The sequence below is a fragment of the Sceloporus occidentalis genome, unplaced genomic scaffold (assembly GCF_023333645.1).
Source record: "Sceloporus occidentalis isolate IW3139 unplaced genomic scaffold, rSceOcc1.0.p SCAF_3, whole genome shotgun sequence".
Taxonomy (NCBI): domain Eukaryota; kingdom Metazoa; phylum Chordata; class Lepidosauria; order Squamata; family Phrynosomatidae; genus Sceloporus; species Sceloporus occidentalis.
Window position 1 is genome coordinate 72179429 of NW_028316983.1, and position 22718 is coordinate 72202146.

General features: G+C 40.1%; 1 protein-coding gene across 3 annotated transcripts in view; it reads left to right on the forward strand.

Annotated features, from left to right (window-relative positions):
• Window positions 1-22718, forward strand: part of RNF220 (ring finger protein 220) — a 373850-nt gene that overhangs the window by 332814 nt on the left and 18318 nt on the right. For 2 of the 3 annotated variants that reach the window (XM_089514992.1, XM_089514993.1), the window contains 2 exons: window positions 4427-4482; window positions 8602-8680. In XM_089514992.1, coding sequence (XP_089371118.1) covers window positions 4427-4482; window positions 8602-8680 — 135 coding nt within the window. Of the gene's footprint in view, window positions 1-4426; window positions 4483-8601; window positions 8681-15534; window positions 15609-22718 lie in introns of all 3 variants that reach the window. The other variant, XM_089514994.1, reaches the window with a different exon arrangement.

The following is a 22718-nucleotide window of genomic DNA, read 5'->3' on the forward strand; positions in this document are numbered from 1 at the left end:
GGGAGCAATAGTGACACTGTTAAGCACATTGCATATCCCGCTGAAATCAGTGAGACAAGTGCATACATGGTTCCAAGATTAGTCCCGTAGATTTGAATTTAAATGTCCTTAACTTTCTATAGGTTATGTAATGTGATTTGAGTATCACATGCCCGGTATGTAACTCCTTATAGTGCCTGCCCCTTTATAATGTATTCTTTCTGTACTTTTAGTCAGTTTTATGGTCATCTGAGATTTGGAAATGCAACCCTTCTAAGATTAAAGAAAATATTGATTTTTTTTCCAAGGGTTAATAAATGCACTTCCACATTGCTAACTTGTGGGCTATGAGGCAAGAGTGCAGTAAAGCAGATCTTTGTACTGCTTCTAAATGAATTTTATTTTTTAGTATGTTGCTAGCCACATGACTCTGAAAGAATTTTTTTTTAAAAAAAAACTATTAGTCAAAACAATAAAAACACATCTTAAAACGCCTTTGTGACAATAGATCCCCCCTCCAAAAATAGCAAAAGAAAGTTTTAACTAGATAGTAGAACGATATAATGAAGGCCATTTTAACTTTTTCCAGAAACGACAACTACCCTGTAGTTCCAAACCTACAAACCATAAGATTCATTTTCAGAGCTGTTAATTTTCATCCAACCCTTGCTGCAATTTAGCCACTCTTAAGGAACTGACTGACTTCTTTTGGTGTATGGCTTGGAAATCTAGAATTGGTTGTTAGTACACTAATAATTTGTGTGAAAGCAAGACTCTCAATGGCTTGGGAATAGTTGCATGTGCTCAGAACACCAGCAGAACAAACTCCCAGAACATTCTAGTTTCTATTATTATTATTATTATTATTATTATTATTATTATTATTATTATTATCCTTTATTAGCATCAATATATTTCTTTAGGTGGGTAACCTTAGTAGGCCCTGGTTCTTGTACTACTTGATTCTGTATTTTGGGCTACTGTAAGCTGTCAACTGGAGTTTGACAAAGGCTTCCATGTGGAAGCTTCTAAAAAGCACTTCAGGCAAATAACTGAATGGGTGTTAACAGGGAGCTAAGAAATGGATTGGTTTTTCAAGCCCTCTGCCCTGTGTGGAAACAGCACTTACATTGCTCCAGTCTCTTAGACTGAGTGAGTCTTGGAGGTCAAGGTTGAAAAGATTGATAGAGCAATGAAATGAAGTTTTCCTAGTACTTAGCTTGTTGCAAGCTGGGGCCTGAAATCAAGTTTCACACTATAGAATCACCTGTCTGCCTCAAGTAGTTGCTTTCTTCAATAATTTGGACAGTGACTAATATTTGATGTTTAAAGGATGGCATAAAACTTGCTTATTAATTTTTTGTTTAAAGTTCTTAAATTCTGAGCTGTGATGTGTTTATCTTGTTTCCTGTGTGCGTCACATCACTCCATTCCATTCATATGGTCATCCACTCATCCTGACCTTAGGCAGCATCTTTCCTCCTGAGTTTGTCCCTCAGCGGCCATAGTTAAAACTTGTCACATCATCACCATACCCACAAGACTTGCATTTCCAAGGCAATTTGTACAGTCTGGTTATAAAAGGCCTTCCTCATCACCAGTTCACTCCATGCATCTGAGGAGTCTATGAAAGCTTATGCTACAGCTTTTTTCATTCAGTCTCAAAGGTGCTACAAGATCCCTAAGAAGTAGAGCTGAGTGTCAGCATATTGAAAGCATCCAGTGCCAAAATTACTAATGATCTCACCCAGTGATTTCATATTGATATTAATAATAATAATAATAATAATAATAATAATAATAATAGTTTTTATTTATATTTTCCCGCCTCTCCCAGATGGATCGAGGCGGGATTACAATCCGTTAAAACACATACATCAATAATAAAATACATATAAAATACATCAATAAAAGTAATAGTTAATCTTAAAACTGATTCATCAAGTGGTGATGCAGTAGATTCATACAATGGTCTGAAGGTATCTCTTACACAAGTCAGGTGGGTAAGCTCGCCGGAAGAGATCTGCCTTAAGTGCCCTCTTAAACGACTCCAAGGAAGTAAGAAGGATCACTTCCATGAGACCGTTCCACAATTTCAGAGCAGCTGCTGTGAAGGCTCTCTGGGAAGTCAATATGAGCCTGGTTGATTGATATTCTAACATGTTCTTACCAGTTATTCTAAGTGTGCAGGGCAGATTGTGTAGGGAGAAGCATTTCCGCAAGTAACTTGGGAATAGAATGGAAACATTTGGCACATCACAGTTTAATAGAACTGGAATTAACAGGAGTCTACCAGTATCATTCTCCAGAAGCAGGCCTGTGAGTAAGAACAGATCTACTATAGCATGGTGCCTTCTACTCCCATTGTGAAGAGCCAGTCCAGTAAAATAACCATGATCAAATGGTATCAAAATCCTCAAAGAGGTATAGGAAGACCAACAAGTTAACATTCCACCTTTCACTTGGACTAGGTTTTCAGCCAGGGAAACCATTACTGTCTCAGCACTGCATCCTAGCCTGAAGCCAGACTGGAATTGGGTTCAGATAATCTGTTTTCTCCAAGAACATCTGAACTCGCCTAGCCACCACATACTTAAACAGCTTACCATAAAGAGGTTATTAGCAGTGGAGGAGTAGTAGTCACATATCTCTTGAGTCCAGATCCTCTTCAGGAAAGAGTGCACTACAGCCTCATTCACACTGGCAGGCAGCACTTCCTGACAGGGATTTATTACCCCTTGGTTCCACCCAGTCAGTCCACCTCAACTAGCCTTTACCAGCCAAGATAGCATGGGTCAAGCTTCCATGTGGTAGCATAGACTGATTCAAATATCTTGTCCATATCATCAGTCTGTGACAACTGAAATTGATTCAAAGAAACTTAGCCAAATGGGGAAGTAGCCATTTCCCCAGATATTGCAACAGTTGTGGTATCAGGTTTTAAGTGAATACAAGCAGTTTTCTCCTCAAAACGTCTAGTAAATTTGCTGTAGCAGGTAACCAAGTGATTCAATCCTGGTCTCTCTGGACCTGACCCCAGCAGGCTCATGCTACCTGTATCCTAGCTCTTATCCACCCTGTTTCATTGCCTGTAGACATTTTGTAAATGAAGTGGATTTGTGGGTTCCACAGCACTAGCATAGGTACTAGGTATCAACTGTACAATGGCCTGCTCATTTCACAGCAAGACTAAGGACTTAACAGAACTACTAGACCTGCTAACCTAGTTTCTAGAAATAGGCCATCTTGGTTGGCTCTTCATCCCTGCAAGGCGGGTCTGCTTTGCCAAACTAAACTTCACAAAGAAATCAGCTGACCAGAATAGCAAATCAGGTGAAGACGATGGACCCCCCCTTCCAAAAAAAAACCTAAAATAAAACAGATCACAGTCTCTCTGTTCCATTGCAGACACCTGAGCCTAAGATATTCCCTGCCACGTGAATCAGGCCAGCAGTGTACTTAGGCAAACCCATAATTACTGTGGTAGTCAAAATATCCTGAGCAGGCTTTAAAAAACATTCAGTGACATTTTCTCTAGACATGCTTTTAACCTTAGCTGTTAAAACTCAAGACATTCTCCTAATGTTTCTTAAAAATTATCAGTTCCTTTCATTAGGATAGAAGTTCCATAGCTGTAGGGAGAAATGAAATATTCAACAGCTTTAAGGCTGACTAGTCTTAAAGATGGGAACTGGACCAAAGGAGAGAGCTGGGCTTTGAAATTTGGAGGCCCAAGCCACACAAATTTAAACCATCATCTTGAATTGCCCCAGAGATAAGTAGGAATCAATGCAGCTGCTGGTGCTTTGATGGAACCTGCACTTAGGAACCTAGCTTTGTGCTAGCTGCCTTTGGAACTGACTGAAATGTATTATGCTACAATTGCTTCTCTCTATTCTCTCACTTTGCAATTCTTGGTAAAAGAAAACAAGGGAAACTGCTATCCAGATGGCGGAGGATAGGTGTTGCTTTCACAAATCTCCATTAAACTGCTGTGTTAAACTATGGTGGGACACAGTTTTAAGGGGCATAATAGAACTGAATTGTATCTACAAAAGTCAGACTACTACCTCATATCTTTCTACAAACTTTATAGCTGCAGAAGTCTATGCTATGCCATACTGGAGCTATGGAAGTATGGTAGTATCCATAAATTTGGTTTATGGCTATACATTAAGATGGATTTGGGATATGTGAGCTCAAGTTTCACTTCTGTGCAGGATTTATTATGTGGCTGTACAGATGTTTCACTCGGTTTTCTGTCAGCAAAATGGCAGTAATGCTCCATGTCAAATATTTGTTTGGGGTTAAACCAAATGGGTTTCTAAATTATATTATTTGCCATATAAATGATAAATCCTTATCATTGATAAGTAGAAAGTATATCAAGGAATTTTTTTGTGTCATACTTTTCATTACTGTTTGTTTCTTTTTTCCCCCTGCTCAGTGGTGGCACGCCTAGTACCCGGATAACACCAGAATTCTCTAAATGGGCAAGTGATGGTGAGTGCAAAATACATATTTGACAGGCTTAGGTCTGTTCCTTGGTCACACAGGCACTTGGAGAACAATAATAGTGTTTCAGGGTACAATTTTGATGTTATTCATATGGCAGTATTTTGTTTTTCTCAGTAACTCTCGCACATAACACCAGGCAGTTGAACCACTGAAATAAAGTGTCTTCCAACTATTGGGTTTTAATGGGAGAATCTTTGCAGCACTTTAATTTGTGTTCATGGATACAAGTACTGCCTTTTCTTTCCAACAAGAGAGTGGTAGTTCAGTTAAAACTATAAAATCACTCAGGGAGAAGTTTATGGGGTTTTATTTTAATTCTCTCCAGAGCAGCATGATCAGCATTAAAGTTAGGATATAATTTCTTCCTTTTGGTACTATGGCTAGTTTGGTATAGACTTAGCAGATAGTATGGGGAATGTCAAACCCCTCCATTTGTTTCAGAATCTTAGAAATTCAGGATTCTGCTGCCCAGACCAATTTCCTGATTTTTACCTTGAGGCCTGTGCTTTGAGACATTTGCAATGTCCCAGTATTTATTCATATTGCCATATGAACCTTCTTAGCTATTGAGTCTTTCTCTTCTTCAGGTCTTTCCATTATCAAGACTAAGATAGTGATGCCTGATAAGAACTCTACAGTTAAAATACTTCAGTGTTGGAGGCTCACTTAGCTCTGAATCTAATTGTAACTTGAAAATCAACTGAATACTTTTGTATTTTCCAAAGCAAACTAGGTGTTTTTTTAAAAAAACCTTTTAAATCCAATTTAATTTGGCTGTGTTGTCCTGTTGCAGCTTATATTTTTATTCAGCTTTTTAAAATACTTGTTTTTTGTATTACTATTTTTTTGAGCTTGTTAGAGTTGAGTTGTACTATTTGTTAGAGTTGAAGACCAGATTATAGTTCTAGATGGATAGACGAATCAATAGATTTAAAATAACCCTATTTTATTGTGTGACCCAAGGAGCTCAGGGCATTGTACCTCTTTAATATCACAACAGTCTTGTGCAGTGGTTTAGGTTTGAGAGAGAGTACATCTCTCTTGATTATTGTGTTCTCCAGAATCCAAATCCAACTCTCATACTGGTTCTCCACTAGTGTGCATGTAACCCTTTTAAAGTGATATTTGCCTACCATGTAAGAAAAATATGACATGTCGATACAAAGTCTGCATGTTGATGGGGAATGTGTTCTAAATTTAGAGTAAAGGGACTTCTTAAATAAGTCTGGTAATTACTATCTAATTATTTACTTGTTTTGGTTTGGTTTTCTGTGTGATACAGCATTCTTCCCTTTCTTCATGGTAATGAAGGATTAAATATATTAAATATATTTGAGACAATTTGTATCAAGTAAAGTTAGTTTCAGTTCACCTCCACCTCTAGTCCTAGGTACTCTGTAATATTCTTCCCTTAAGCATTGTCCATGATGGTTTTAGAAAGGCTTATAAGAAACTTTGGGGCCTTTCTTTTGCCTATTTTGATTACAGACCTGGCATGAATTTGTGACTTATGAGTAAACATCTGGCCTGTAAACACACATTTCTTCCTGATGTAGATGTCCTGGAATCCTAAATGCAGAACTGTCAAGAAGCAAATTGCACATGGAGGCATGCTGAATCTATATTACCAGAATTATTATTTGCAATCATGCTTTGTCCAGAAACTAAAATGCAGTCTTAAAATCTAAAGTGCAAGCTTACTAGGTGTCCAGTTACTATTGCATGGGAGAAGATAATTTGATAGTTTGAGGCAGATGTTCAGAATTTGGTATCCCAAACTCATAATTAGCTTTTGAATAAACCATAGCACTATCATTTAACAGCTTTGTGTGTGGTAAGCTATTTTCGTGATCTTCAATCTGTTAACTCTAACCATCTTGGTCAGACCCTGGAGTCATCTCTCTCTCTTCCCTAAATCTTGGGGAATCTGCTGACTCAGCAATGTCTTTATTTAACTCCATTCTTTCCTCAACTCTTGGCTGCTTTGCCCCTGTCTCTGTACGCACTTCTTCCTCTAAGACTAGGCCTCAGCCCTGGCTTACCAACCTCATTAAGTTTCTCCGGTCCTGCTCTAGAGTGGCCGAACGTCTTTGGAGAAAGTCCAAACAGTGGGCTGACTTTATTCATTACAAATTTGTTCTTTCCTCCTTCTCATGTGCCCTGTCTATAGCAAAACAAACTTATTACAAATCATTGATCTCCGCCAGTGAGAGGCGCCCGCAGCGTCTGTTCTCCACCTTCAACACTTTGCTTAAACCTCCCTCTCCTCCTGTCTCTTCATCTTTCTCTCCTAATGACTTTGCTAATTACTTCATCTCAAAGATTACCACCATTCGCTCTGAGATAGTCCCTCCCGATTCTTCTTCTGCTCATAATCTTCTATCACCCACGACTAAAAAAATTTATGTGTTTCCTCCTGCTTCTCTGGATGAACTCTCTACACTTCTGAACTCTTCCAAACCTGCAACTTGTTCTCTTGATCCAATTCCTACTCGTCTTCTAATTTCCATAGCTCCCTCGCTTCTCCATATCTTCAATCTCTCTCTCTCTACAGGTGCCTTCCCTTTGGACTTTAAACATGCTCTCATTTCCCCAATTCTAAAAAAAAACTTCTCTTGACCCCTCCTCTTTGTCTAGCTGTCATCCGATTTCTCTTCTTCCCTTTCTAAGGTCTTGGAACGGGTTGTTTATTCTCACTGTCTTGAGTTTCTTGAAGCCAACTCCATTCTCGATCCCTTTCAGTCTGGTTTCCGCCCACGGCGTTCTACAGAGACAGCTCTCACTAAGATCTCGAATGACCTTTTACAGGCCAAGGCTAATGGCCTTTACTCTGTTCTCATCCTTCTTGATTTGTCTGCAGCCTTTGACACCGTTGATCACAGCCTTCTAGTTGATATACTCTCTGACCTTGGGTTCTCAGACTCTGTTCTCGACTGGTTTAGATCTTATTTGCCAGACAGATCTTTTGCAGTGGTCACAGGTAGTCAGACTTCATCCAAGCCCGAGGGCAGGGAATCGTCTAACTAAAAAGATTGTATGTACAATCTTGGTTTTATCTTTGACTCTTCTCTGTCGTGTATCCCTCAGATCCAGACTACAGCCAAGGCTTGTAGATTCTTTTTATACAACATTGCCAAAATCCGACCATATCTCTCCACCTCTACTGCCAAGATTCTGGTCTATGCCCTAGTGGAATCACGACTTGATTACTGTAACATCCTCCTGGCTGGGCTTCCTATTTTTCACCTCTGTCCTTTAATTTCTGTCCAGCATTCAGCTGCATGCATTATCACATCCGCCCACCGCTCTGACCACATCTCTCCTTTGTTGGCATCCCTTCACTGGCTCCCCCTCCCTTTCCATATTCAGTACAAGCTCCTGCTGTCAACATTTAAAGCCCTGCATGGGCTGGCCCCTCCTTATTTATCAGACCTTCTTTCTCCTCACCTTCCCACTAGGGCCCTCCATTCTGGTAGTCAAAGTCGGCTGTCCCAGCCCAGGATTTCCTCTGCCCCATCTAGGATTCGCCCCTTTTCACTTGCTGCCCCTCACTCCTGGAACCTTCTTCCCTCGCGAGCAAGGGCCATCACCTCTTTAACCAGCTTCAAAACGGAGTTGAAGACCATCCTGTTCAGAGAAGCGTTCCCAGACATTGCGTGATTGTCACTTGCTATCTGATGTTCTTTTTGTTGCCTCTTTTATTGAACCATTTCCTGTATTGCTATGTGTTTTATTTGTATTATCCTATCATTTTTTAGACTGTACGCCATAGGCAGGTTTACTCTTTTATATTTGTTTTTTTATGTACAGCGCTGTGCAAATCTACAGCACTATATTAATAATAATAATAATAATAATAATAATAATAATAATAAGTTGTACAAGTCGGTTGTACTAGGCCAGTCATTAATGCATCTTGAATATTTCTGCAACACCTGTCTTTTGGATTCTTCAACAAGGGTGGGACTTGCACAACTTGATAGTTTTCTCTTCAGGACCCAACAATGGAACAGTTAACTCATCTTTTGGTTTCACTCAACAAGTATGTGAATTAATCTTGGGCTCTTCCCTTTACCTCACTGATTCTGGGCTCTTCCTTTACAGAAATGCCATCAACAAGTAATGGGGAGAGCAGTAAACAAGAGCCTATACAAAAGACCTGCAAGAACAGTGACATAGAGAAGTGAGTATCCATTCTGTAGTAGGGGTGGAAAGAGAAATTGCCAGGAGCCTTGTAGCAGAGGGGAAGCATAGCATATGGTATTATATTAGCCTTGTTGGTATCCTTCTAGCTCTCTCATATATATATATATATATATATATATATATAAAGTGAAAATATTTTCAATTTTTAACTGAGTCAAAGTATTAGCTCTCCACCTAACTGAAAATCCTTAGTCAAAGTATTAGCTCTCCACCTAACTGAAAATCAGAATCGCACATATCCTTTTGTTTTTCATTCTGTAAGAGGAAAATCTCCATTTTGGTATGTTGCCTCTGAAGTGGAAGGGTTGATTATATGTTTCATGCTTTTGGCTTCAGGCACTGCCACTGGAAAAGCTTAACTGAACTGTGAGGGGACTCCCTTCCTTCACCCTGCCCCCACCTTAACAACAGAACAGGACATCAAACCTTGCTGGCCTTTTCAGAAGGCTTTGTTTCCCACCCCACCTCATATCATCTAAGTATCCATCATCCACCAAGTTAACAGACAAATTCCATCAAGCTCGTTTGGTCCTTGGATTGGGATTAATTTTCTTCTAGTCACTGAAAGAATACTCTGCAAAGATTTTGTAGCCAGGTGCAAGTATTGTCTTGTGCATGCTTATACACAGTTTTGTATTTTTTCCAGCCCTTGTGGCATAAACTTCTTCAGTCATCAAATTATGCTTGTCTTTGCTCCCTTGTATTCTTTCCTCACTACATTTGATTGCTGCTGTATTTTTCTCAAGAGCCATCACGGTGTAATGGTTTGAGCACTGGACTACAATTCTGGAGATTATGGTTAAAATGGCTGCTCAGCCAGGGAAACCCATTGGGTAACCTTAAGCAAGTGACACTCTCTCAGCCTCAGAGGAAGGCCAAGGCAAAAAAACACTCAAGACATCTTGCAAAAAAATTAAAAAATTATAGGGTCATCCTAATTTAGAAAACACTTGAAGACACCCAACAAAATTTCCTCTCCTTCCCCCAGCTACTTTACTACTGACAGACCCTCACATTTGAGGTTTCTTGTAGTTCACATCATGGTTAACCAGTCTATTACTAAAGCAGACATCAGAGTAAGGCTAGAGAATGAAAAAGAGAGACAGAAAGACAATGAGAATGGGAAATGGAAGCAGCAGTTGGAGGGACCGGGAGTCTCCAGTGGCCCTGAGCTTTGCCATGAGGAGTGCAGCCTTAGAACAGACTACATTATATACTCATGTATAAGTCAAGAGTAGGTTTTGGGGCCAAAATCCGGGATTTTGATATGACCCCTGGATAAGTCAAGGGTATAATTTGTGTGTCAGTACCCTTCCTTCCCCTGCATAGCTAAGCTGTTCTATTAGGAGACAGCTGAGCTGGGGAGGGAGCTTCAAAGGCTAGCTTTCGCTCTTCTTCCTCCTCTGCAGCTTGACTGTCCCTTTGGAGGACACAGGGACCAGGGAAAAGGAGGGAGCAAGTGTTTGTCTCCAGCCTTTCCCAGATCTCTCCATCCTCCAGCCTCTGGAGGACACAGAGACTGGGGAAAAGAAGGAAGCAAGCATTTTCCCCCAGCCTTTCCCAGATCCCTGCATCCTCCAGTTTCCGGAGGACGCAGGGACCAGGAAAAAGGAGGGAGCAAGCATTTGCCCCCAGGACTTTCCCCGATCTCTGTGTCCTCCAGCTTCTGGAGGACACAGGGACCAGGGAAAAGGAGGTAGCAAGAGTTTGTCCCTAGGACTTTCGCCAGCCCAGTTGTCCCTTCGGGAGACAGCCAAGCTGTGGAAGAAGCTTGTATTGCCCTGTAATAAGTTGAGCTAGGTCTTTTGGGGCAAAAAATTCTCTTCTCATAGTCAAGTATATACGGTACTTGAGATACAGTGAAATTCTTAGTTATATGAGCCCTTTAAACCTTGTTCTTCTAGGTTAACATACCAACTAAATTCAGTGTATCAGGACATTGTTTGCCTCCTTCAGTTGTATACCAAGGAATTCAAGTCCAGGGTTATAGAATTCCTAAAACATCAGAGGTAGACGTTAAGAGAGGGATATGTAAGGGGGAGATTATGGTGTAATGAGGCATGTGTGCAGTTTAATTTAGTTGTGCTAACATGTACTGGCTTCTTTTGCTGCAACAGCTGGGTTTTGCCATTTTTTCATGCAGTGTGCAGCAAGGTTCTGATACCATTTTCCATAGGGATAAGAGAATTCAGTCTTACCAGGCAGTGTCTGCCCATTGCATTAATTTTTGACTCCCAAGTATTTTTGTCCTGCATCCTAGAGAACAAGGTTTGACATTTTTTAAAAACACTTGTCCAAATGATGAATTGACATCATCATCTTGATTAGATTATTCAAAAAGCTTTATTCAGTACATCTTGAGGGACCTGAAACTTTCCCCAAGTGCCTCATACAGTAATTCTCTGTTGTGAAATATGCCTCTGCTCTTTTGTGGCAGGTAAAGCTCTCTTGACTTACAAAGTCAAAAATTACACTTTGGCTCTCAGCCTCCATTACTTTCTGAAAGAAGGTAAATGTCAGCTGCCATTTTTTTTTATTTTTTATTTTTATTTTTTTGCATCAGATAGTATTTCTGCCTTAGCTGATAAGAAATCTCTTGTAGAAAGTGCCTCTGCCTTTTAGTTAGAGGCTCTTGACTTCCACAGAGAAAGAAACAAGACTGTTTAGAAACAAAGGTGCCAGCTGTGCTGTCCTTTCCTTACTCCTCAGGGATTCTGTGTGATAAATAGTTTGTGTCGCAATGGTTAAGGAGCTAAAATGCTATGTGGGAAGAGGTGGGCTCTGTTAAGTTAATTGATAACTGGGATCAGACCTTGCAGCCTGACAAAAGGAAGGTGTTCTTTTTATTCATACTGTCTAGCTTCTTCAACCTGCACTGCCAAGGCATGATATATGGTGACCCAGCCCAGCTAGCTAAATTGATTCATCTCCAGTTCCTGGTTCTTAATCTGGAGCTAAATTGGTTTCATTTTTCTTGTTTTGGGTGGTACTTGTGGCAAGCACTCTGTGGGATCACTTCCTTCTGTTCATAACTTTAATTTTTGCTTTTAAATCTGGGCATTCTTGATTAGTGTGTTAAGCTCCATGTAACGTCTGATTAGCATTTTAAAAAGTGTTTAGAAGCACATGGTTTATCACCTGTGTCAGCTGGGCTGCCCATTTAGAACAATGGTTAATGGAGTTAGCAGTGATTCTCTTTATTGATCCTACTTTTATAAGAATGACATTCATTTTCTCTTCCCTTTCCAAAACAAAGTCTGGGCATGGAGAGTATCTTTTTAATTAGCTAATACAATACAGTAAACTGTCCTTGTTTTGGCACACAGCTAATGTACTTGGGTTGAAAGTTAATGGAATATGTGCTTCAGACTTCTTGTAGTGGAGTCTCTTGCATGCCAAGCAACTTGCCTTGGAGAGAGAGAAATGTATTGGCTATCCCTCCTTTATATAATCTCAGATCTACCTTGACAGTTTCCCATGTAGCCCATCTCTCCCAGCTTGTGTTTGAAATTCATATGACAACCTGCCATTAGCTTATTTCAGTCAAAATAATTAACTATAGTTTATTATTATATCTGAATTGGGCCACTGTGACAACAGAGTAGATGAAGGCTTTCTCTCACTTTTTTGCTGTATGTGAAAGGATCCATGATTTCCAAAACTGAATATAAGTTTAAGTTAATTTTTCAAAAAAAGGACTGTAGTTTAATCTAATGATTGTTACTGGAGAAAAATATGTAAAGGGCTGATTAATGAAGTGCTTGGTTCTAGAAAACCACTCAAGATGCAGTTTCTAGCTTTCTGAAAGGGTTATGACAGTGTTGTCTGATAGAAACCCCTGATAGAGTTTCTGTGGGGCTAGACCATCAGTAGTTTTCTGCTGATAGTGAAACAGAGGCCTGTTACAGACTGCAAAAATAAAGCTGCTTCGGGACTCTTTGGAGGTATGCTATTTAAATGATGCATGGGTCCTAAGAGTCCGGAGGTCGCGCCAAAGCCACACTCCATTCCTAAGGACTGGAGTGCAGCTTTGGTGCAGCTTCCGGATTCTTAGGATGCATGCATCATTTAAACAGCATACCTCCAAAGAGACCCGAAGCAGCTTTATTTGGGCAGTCTGTAACAGACCAGAATTTTTTTTTATTGCATTGTTTCAGTATGTATTCATAAGTCATAGAATAGTAGGGCTGGAAAGGGCCACTTTGATTATATAACCAGGGCACACATGCAATATATACATGGTGTAGGATTCACAAAGCATTAAACAATGTCTGTCCCCTTTCAAAGCCCCTCACAGCACTTTAACCTCAATATACATTCAGTATGCATGTATGCTTTTATTTTTATTTTGTGTTTTTAGATATTTGCTTTATTTACATATGTCCTGTATAGACACCTCTCCTTCTTTCCTTCCTTCTCACTCTTTTTCTAATGTAGTTCTAGAGATTCCATTACATGGGGACCTGTCATAGCTGTCAAACAACACTGTTACAGCCCTGTAATCCACTTAGGAAAGCCATCATGATGTAGTAGTTTGAATGCTGGACTAGGACTGTTGAAGACTAGGGTTCAAATCCTCACTCAGCCATGGGAATTCACTGTATGACCTTCACCAAGCCACATGCTTAGAGCCTAAAAGGGAGGCAGTGGCACAAACCTCTTCTGAATAATTCTTGCCAAGAATATCCTTTGAGACAGTCGCTATTAATTGGAATTGACTTGAAGGCACATAACAAGAACAATTCCACTTTAACTGTCATGGCAACATCCTATGACATCCTGGTGTTTGTAGTTTGCACTTGAGGCAGAAGCTCTCTGGTTGAGAGTTTTAGATTCCCCTCCCTAGATGGCAAATCATAATATTCTTTAGGATGCCATGGCAGTTAAGGTAGAATATTGCACCATGGTTGCATATTGTGAAAGGGCCCCTGTTGAGATGGACAGCCAAAAGGCAACCAAGGCCCTGCTGATGAATGCAAGCATTTGAAGTGAGTCCAGTGATTCCAACAAGTCAAGAGTTCATTTAAGCCATAGACAAGCCAGCATACAGATCTAGCCAGGTTGCACTAACTATAAAGGTAAAGTAGGAAATAAGAAAAAAAGCTTTGGTACCAGGCAAAAAGATAAATTAGTCCATCTGTCCAACTAACTTAGTATTGCCTTTGTAGACTTATGGTGATTCTCTCCCTACCTGAAAATGCCAGAGATTGAGTCTTTTCATGGTGCTCTACTAAGGAGATATATCTCCTTCTTCATATGAGTGCAGGGAGGTAAAGCAAAATCAAGCCCCCTGGAATTACCTAGGGCTGCAGTTCTTGAAAACTGAACTGCGAGCAGTTTATGACTCTTGAACTTCAGCATGGAATCCCTGCCATAGACTTTGACTTGGGAACCTAAATCCATTGCATTTTGTTCTATGGCCTGAAAAAGTTTGTCCCTGGGAACAATTTCTCCTTGCCCTTTATGGCCGCTTTAAAATTAAATGAAGGCATGGTGTGATATTTTCTTCTTCTTGCCAGTGTCCATGTGACTTCATCAGCCTTTTCTCACATTTTTCGTGCTTTCCTTTCCCTGTTGCTGGCCCCTGAAGTTTAGCAGTGATGCTCTGCTAAACTAGCCCACCTGTCTGCTGGCTGCAGAACCCCTCACTTTTTCTTCCTGAAGACACTAGCCATGTTGTCTGGTGCCATCTTGAAATCAAGGCTTTCTGAGGTTAAGAAGCCAGCCTCTTAATTCACAGTGCCAATGTTCAATTTTGCTTTCTGCCACCAAACTAGATTGCAGGCCAATGAAAGAGTCTGGGTTAGTGCCCCACTGGGTCACCTCCCATTTGTTTTCCTCAATTTTGTGTTGTCATAAATTCATTCCAGTCCGTTGTGCTTGATCAGTTTATCTCTGTTGGGGCAGGGAGCCCTGCTAGCATGATATATGACATGAAACATTGTAGCCAGCCTCTCCATGAATCACTCCAGCTGTTTGTTGTCAGCATGAAAAGCAAACAGGCTGGGGCTGCTGAGTGTTGACTAGGATGAGCTCAGGATGGGAAGAGACATGACGTATGAATGTTTATTTAATAATTCTTTAATATTTCCAGTGGAGTGTGGCTGTGCCTTCTGAGGTTGGGGTGGGGGATGTGGGGGTTGGTTGAAGAGGAAACTCTAATCTGTCAGGGTGAGTCATAAATCAGGCAGACAAGATCATTAATCAGGAATGGAGCAAAACTAGAGGGAGGTGGGACTCAAGCTGCCATTCCCAGGAGCAAAGGGACACACTTTTCTTTTCCATAAAACAAATCTCATTTGGGATGCCGTGTTGGCTGTGCTGCTTACATAAGAGCAAAGCCAGGGCACTGGGCCAGTTAAGCAAGCGTGTGCACCACCTTTGTCATGAGCCTTGGCAATTTGCGCTCGCCAAGCATTAAATCCCTTTATAATTATCTTCTTTATATAACTCTTCATGCTTCTCATGGTTGATTGGGCAAGGAGCTTATTTGGTTTAGAAGAGGGTTTTAGAGGAGAGAGGTCAGTGAATGTGTGTGTGTGTGCAAACACACATGTATGCACACATGAATTTCTTTATATTTTCTTAAATCTACTTCAAATGTTAAAGCTGAGAATATCCTGTACAGTAATGCAATATAGAATTTATGCTGCAGAACTTGTCTTCTTAAATAAAAGGTAAACCTCTGGTTGCTATAATATCATTTAAACATCAAATCCCATTTCTTGACTTTTTGAATATGGAATGTTTGTATATCAGTTCAAGTATCTTGCCTGCTCAGGTGCATGTGTAGGTCTTACAAATGCATCATGGTTCCCATTCTTTTTACAGAAGGAGCGAACCAAGAAATATATCTATTGCCACTACTGAAAGAAGGAGAAATTTGTTCAAGGCAGGGAGCTGTTGTATTTGCAGACTGAAACAATTGATACAGGTCAGGAATGAGGAAGAATGTTGCTGGAGTAGAGTTTCCACTGGCTGTACTGATGTGGCTAATAAGAGTTGCAATCCAGCAGTATCTGGAAAGCCACACACTAGCACGTGTGTCTGCTGAACACTCAGAAATGAAAAGAGGTACAATAGGGGGATGTTCCATTTGTCAAAGAACAGGTGGTGAGTCCTTGCCCACAATTTTTTTAACATTTCTTATTTAAACCTCATTTTGCTGCCTCAGTTGACCGCTTATAATTTTCAACCTCAAGCATTTATGTGCTTGGTTTATTTATGCTATAACTCTTTGTCAGAGTTCAGTAAACTCCATATGAGGGAAATACCCAGATGTAACATGCATAATAAACTACATAGATTTAAGCAAATATATACATTGTGTAATTATTTTGTTTCAGATAACATTTTGGCTTTGATACGAAATAATTGACAAGTGGGATGGGGCGAGAGGCTGTATGTTTTCCATACTTAGTGATCCTAGTTACTGTTTTAGCCCCTGTAGAATTGTACAAAATGTATTTTTAGGGAGTCATATATGTAAAGTCGATTTTTTTAATGTTGCTGCTGCTAAGTTCCCATGGACAAAATCAAATTTCTTTGTATTTATTTAATGGGAGACTAAAAATTGTTACTATAAATTTAGACATCCCATCTCCATAAACAAAAGTATTTCTAGTAAATCCTTTGGGATTAATAGGGTTAAACAAGGGAAAAAGCAGAAGCCTGTTAAAAATAAGTAATAACAGCACCAACAGCACTGTTACATCTTTAAAGCCCCAGTTGTCCTGTTCAGCATACTTACTAGCTAACTACCTTCAGGGCAAGATGTGTCAGTTTGAAACAGAATCTTAGGCAGCATTAAGTAATTCACATTATTTTACTGTAAGCAAGATTGAGTGTATGATACTAGTGTACCTCCATACATCTGGAAGCTTAAGGAGTTGCTCACCATTTAGGAGGGAAAATGTTTTCATAATTGCCCAGTCATACTGATAAAGGTTTGACTTTTTATCATTTCTCGCATAGCATGTACCAACGAGACCAATCCTGCATAGCTTTTACATTGCATTTTAATGTGGTTTTCATTAATTGTGGTTTTCTTAAGAGGAGATTAAGCAGTGTTCCTAAACAATTGGGCTGCTCCTAGGGAAGGCTAATAGCTTGGCTAAATGATTTCTTGAGCTTAGTACAGACAGTAGATCAGAGTATTTTAGTAGTATTTTTCTTGTCCAGTGAGTTAAAGGACAGGTGGTCATAAGAAGTTACATTATGCTTCCTTCACTGGGCCCCAGTAGGTACTGGTTATTTGTTCCTCATCTTTATCATAAGTCAAGCTGAGAAAGTACTCAGGCCTACTGACAAGTCAAGCATCCAAACTTTATGTTAACTTTGGTTTGGACATAATTTAAGGAATTTCTCCCAAACCAGATGCTACTTTATTCTTAATCAAAGCTAATCTCTCTCAGACTTTAGTTCTAAATTCACCTTACTGGAAGAAACAGTAGTACTTCAGGCTCAAGAACTTGAGTCTCTCCTTCACACTTTTCTGGTACCTTCTAGAAATAGGCTAGAGGGTTCATCATTAGCCCTTGTGAAAGTGGCATTTCCCAAGGAATACTGGGGTATTTTGTCACTATCCTGTAAAGTAGTACTGTTCAGAGTGGTAGTCCCTGGACCGGTGCTGGTCCCAGAGCCATTGGCTGCTGTTATCTGGTGCATTTTCCAGGAAATAGAAAAGAAAAGAAATTGTAGCCAGTGGGCCAATATGGTGCTGGCACCTGGCACAGTGGAAAAAATAATTGCCTGGCCCCAATATCAGAAAGCCTGAGAAGCCCAGATATATACAAGTTAATAGACAGATGAGAATGAAATAGGCTTCTTCTATATTCTTCTTTTATGACTGGAGCATTGGCCTAACGTAGGGTTTATAGCAGGGCTGAGGAATCAGTGGTCTTCCAGGTATGAAACTCCAGTTCCCAACAGCCTTACTCAGACTAGCCAATAGTATGAGAGTAGTTCAACATCTGAAAGGTCAAAGATTCTCCCACCCTACAGTTTAAAGGAAAGAAGGTTAAGTGTTCGAGGGAATAGATGGGTAGGAATTGTAAACTTAGAAATTATTTTTAATCCAAGTTGGAGAATAATTTGGAAACCTCAATGATCATCTGTTCTTTGCAATCAATTTATAATCATTCTGACTCATAACTGAGCCTTGGAGCCATGTTTCAGCTGCCTCTCTACTCCCAACAGACTCTTGTAGCTATAATCTCATCCAAATACACAATAGCTTCATAATGTCCCTAAGTGCATGTTCCACAGAAACTAAAAGCTTAGGTGACAGGAGTCTGTTAATCAGCTTTTATGGTTTAGTTCAGTTTCATGAGACCTGTGGCCAATGGACCATAGTCTGTATGAATTGGTAAGAACAGAAGCAGAGGTGCACATTGGCTTTAAAAAAGTTGCTGGTGGCAAACAGCACTTCCCCAGGGAATGTCCCAGACTATTTTGTACATTTTTAATTGTGCTTTCATCCTGTTGTAGAAACCAAACATTCCTAGATTGCCCCACTCATATGTACCCTCATATGTTCTGGACTTTATAAGAGTCTTTTTCATTCAAAGGAGCACTCTATGAAAAAGGGTTTTAATTGTCTGGAATGGCTCTAACTCCTAGATTCCTCCTCCTCCCCAATATATTGAATTCTTTGTAAAGATGGTGTAGTCCAGGTATGTTTCTGTTCCTTTTCTCGGTTATTTCAAAGTTTCAACAATAGTGTTAACTTTAATTTGTAGAGTTGCTCCTTGCAAGTGAAAAATCGATGGGGGGCTATCACAGTGTGAAATTCGACTGTCAGTCTTGAGCTTATGGAGTGAGTAAGACATCTTAGAAGGGGAAAAATCACAGTCTGTGCAGTGCTCAGCTGGGCTATTTGAAAGAGAAGGCAAGGCTGATGGGCCGTTAGAGAGTATTTCAGTTAGATGGATGATGATTCTCTGTGAAATATTAGAGTTAGCCCACAGGTGAGGGGAAACAGCTTAGAAAATACAACTGGTTCCTCCTGAAGGTCTAATTTGAGCCTGAAGAACTTGTGCTATGTCCATTCAGGAGCAAAACCCAGCTATAAAACTGGACACTGCCTCTAAAATAAACCAAATTCTTCATTTAAAACTTGTAGCATTTCTGAAGTCTTGTTCATTTGTAAAACTGAGTAGAAGTTCTTTGGAATAAGTGTGTTTTCTATGTGACTAGGTCCCAGAAACAGGAGCTTCTGTATAAGATTTGGGGGTGGTATACATTGTAGCAGTATAGAAAAATAATTAATCAGTGTTAACCAAAAATCAGGGTATTTCAGGTTGTAGTTCTGCATGCCCATTAGAAGACAATGTGCACATTACATGGTAGGTGATGAAATTTAAATACTGTATAATGGAGCTGAGATAAGTGAATTGATCACTTCCTTGTATTTTGTGATATTTGAAGCCAGTATTATATGAATGTAAGAGCTGTGCTAGAATTGATTAAAGGTTTATCTAGGCCACTACGTGCCTAGCCCATAAGACACAACAGCACTCTCTGTTACAGTAGCACCTGGTTTGAACATAGAGCTAAACCACAGCTTAGTGTTGCTTACATGAGCTCCTTCCCTTTCCTTCCTCCAGTGGGGCCATGAGGAAATCTGATGGTAATTAACTGCATGGAATTTTAGTTTGAGCCAGGACAAATAGTAATTGATTTAAACCAGGGTGTGAACCTAGATTTGTGAGACAAACTTTAATTAAAAAAAAAAACAGTCTGTCTCTATTCAAATGAAAAAAGAGAAAGAGAGTTTAAAACAAAAGTGGATGTATCCAATCTCCTTCTGACCATTCCAGTGGATGTGCATAGTGGAGAGAAGCTCGACCATTTTTCACATAGCAATAAACCATGGCTAAATGATGCACCTTAATATATCTCTCTGAGCCTATATTATCCCAGGCCTTTCATGCAGGCACAGCTCAAACAAATTGAGCAAAGGGGATTACTGGTACTTAGTCTTGTTGACACCTCTCGTATCATAGCTTCCGACTTTTCCCTCCCTTTCCTCTGTCTTCTGCCCTCTTTTGCACATGAGTCAGGGTAAGATACTGTCTTACCCTGACTCATGTTTAGCATGACAAAGACATGCTTCAGGAAGCCATGGGCTTTCACATTCTTCTTCCCCTTTGGCATAATTTTTGCCATCTGAACTAACAAACTAGGCTGTTGTTTTTTAAAAATCAACTTAGTAAATGCTTCAAATACAATATTGTTTTTTTATTACTAATGGTTTGCTGTGTAAGTCCTTGCTTCACTCAACTCCTGTGATGTTTTTCACTTTTTAAAAATCTTTAGATTTAGTAATTTAGCAGTCCAATACTCCCTTGCTATATACAGTTCAACTGCAGAGGTTTGTGTAATTGTGTTTTTTTAACAGTGGGCATCAGCAAGCCTTACTTGCCATTGCAACAATGCCCTGATTTCTCTTGTCAGTTATTTAGTCTCTCAATGATTTTCAGTAGTACAATACATCTCTCTCCCACTTTTAAAAACATTGGGGAATAAAGAACATGAGTACACCATTCCTGTTCCAACTGTGTAAGGGATAGACTCTTCTGGTCACCAGATGCTTGCCAAGTTTGGTTAGCTGTTTCTCAGCTTTTGAGTGGGAACATAATTTTTCAAATTATGCACTTAGAATTTTGGTGCAAGCTCAGCCTTTCCTGATATTTGTATAATAAATAAAAATGCTTCCCAGTGGCTGAGGGAGTTCCACAACCCCACAGATGTGTCTAATCATGCTGACTTGGAGGCTCCTTGCTCTTTTCACTGATCAATGGTGCCATCTGTCTGCAGTTTGATCGGGCCATGCATGTGAATCCTGAAGGCAGAGAAGGCCAAATGCCAACTCTTGTATTCGGTCTTTGCTTCTACAGAGATATTCCTGGGCTCCCTGTCAGCAGGGAGATGGGAATGTGAAAGCAGCATAATGAATTCTTCTGTAGAAAAATTCTTTGGGGAATCTTTACCAGGTCCTTACTAAATGCAGCTTAGAATGCCTTCTTGTGGCAGTAAGCTTTCCTTCCATGCCACTGTGATAGAGCATGCAAGTGTATGAAGAATGATTCCTCTGTGGGCTAGAACAACACAGCACTTTTGCTTTGCATGAAGATTAAATTAGTCAACAGATAACTCCAAACTTGGCAAGCAGCTGGTGGCATTAACAAGTTGTGCAAGCAAGTATAAAATAGAGGCATTTGCGACACAGAGGGCCTCTGCTTTGCAGACACGCACCTTTGCATGCAACTCTTCCAAATTTTCAACTGGGAACATGGAAATTAGGCCATGGAACGTTGCATTATTCATAACTTGGCAACCAGGGGCTAGGGCATATTGCCAAAATAAGCCACCTACTGTAATTACAGGTGAACAACACTCTTAATATATGTTGCTACAAAAACATAATTAATCAAAATGGAGGATACTCCTCGCAGAGAACAATATATTAAGATCCTTGCCAGTTTCTCAGTAGATGCAGCATTCCTTCAAAGGATTTCAAAGCCAGCTTCTTTCAGGGATGTTTGATTCCTATTTCAAGCAGAGTGGTCAGCTCATGCATTTGGGGGTGCTGGAAGTTGGGACATTTTCTCAGTCCATCTCAGGTCTGTATTGCCAAAGCTCTGTTGACTGTGGACACCTGTGCCAGTGTGTTGAGCGAGACACCCTGTTCTGGTTTTGGTGTTAAATTAGTAGCATAGACTAAGTACCAGTTGAGTTCAGCCATTAAAGGAAGAAGCCCTAGCAGTGGATTCAAGAGAGAAGATTTTCTTTGCCATATATCCCCATGCACTCACAACAAGATGTCCTTCTTTTCCTTGCCACAGCCCTCCATTCCACCTGAAGCTCTGCTTTTGAGGGTTTCCCAGTCCTTCAAAATAAATATTGATGATGCACAAGGGGTATAGTAGTGGGGTTGCCTCCTCTGCATCTTCTTTATGTATCCATCTGCATACTTGCCATAAAATCTGATCTTTTCTTCAGTGAATCTGGTTACATGATCTAGCCCTAAATCTTGTTTGCAACCCTAAGACTCTTAAAATCAGTATGCCATGCACTTAGAGATTCTTTGATGTTTGGCAAACCTGACATGCCAAAAAATACAGAAGTGTTCTCTTTAGAATAGTTACTAAATGACTGTTAGGTCCCCCCCCCTCCCAGGATGAAGCTAACAGGGTAGGTAGTTACCTACCTGGGTATTAGAAGGAGTATTTTCCTGCTCAGACTGTTCAGTGATGCTTCAACAACCTACCTTACATAGACTTGACCCATTATATTCTTTGAATTGCCACTGCTTGAAGCTGAACATTACTGTCTGCTCTGTTGAGAACTAATCAGTTAGTATGGTGTAGACATGAGAGATCATTGTAAAATTCAAAGATGGGTTGGCTGATGAAGTTGTTCCTTAAGTTTCCTTCTTGCAGACAAATAATTTAAACTTCAACTGCTCTGTCTGCCACTGGAAGGGAATCAGGGTTAGGATCTTTGTTTTGTATATCTGACTGTTTTCACTGAAGTAGTGATAAGCTGTGTGTCTTGGTAACACAAGCTATCCTCCAAAAAGTTGCATTATACAGTAGCCCCTCCCAATTCGTGGATGATCCATTCTAGACCCCCTCACGAAAATGGCGACTTGCACATATTCGAGTCCCATAGAAAATAATGGGGTGTGCACAGGAGCCCACCACCATTTTATTAATGGGCACTTGTCCCTCCTGTGAAGAGCAAGACTGCGGATTCCAAGTCCGCAAAAAGGGAGGAACAACTGTAGTTAAAATATTTTATTCAATTTTGACTAACGGGTTTTTAATTTAGCATGAGCATTTGTGGATATAAACCACTTCTTCAGATGTGGTACAAAGTGATACCCAGGCTTCAATATCAGCCTGTATTGTATCTGAAGAAGTGGGTTTATATCCACAGAAGCTCATACTAAAATTAATAACCAATTAGTCTTAAAGGTGTTGCTACATCCCTTTCTCCCTTACCCTCCC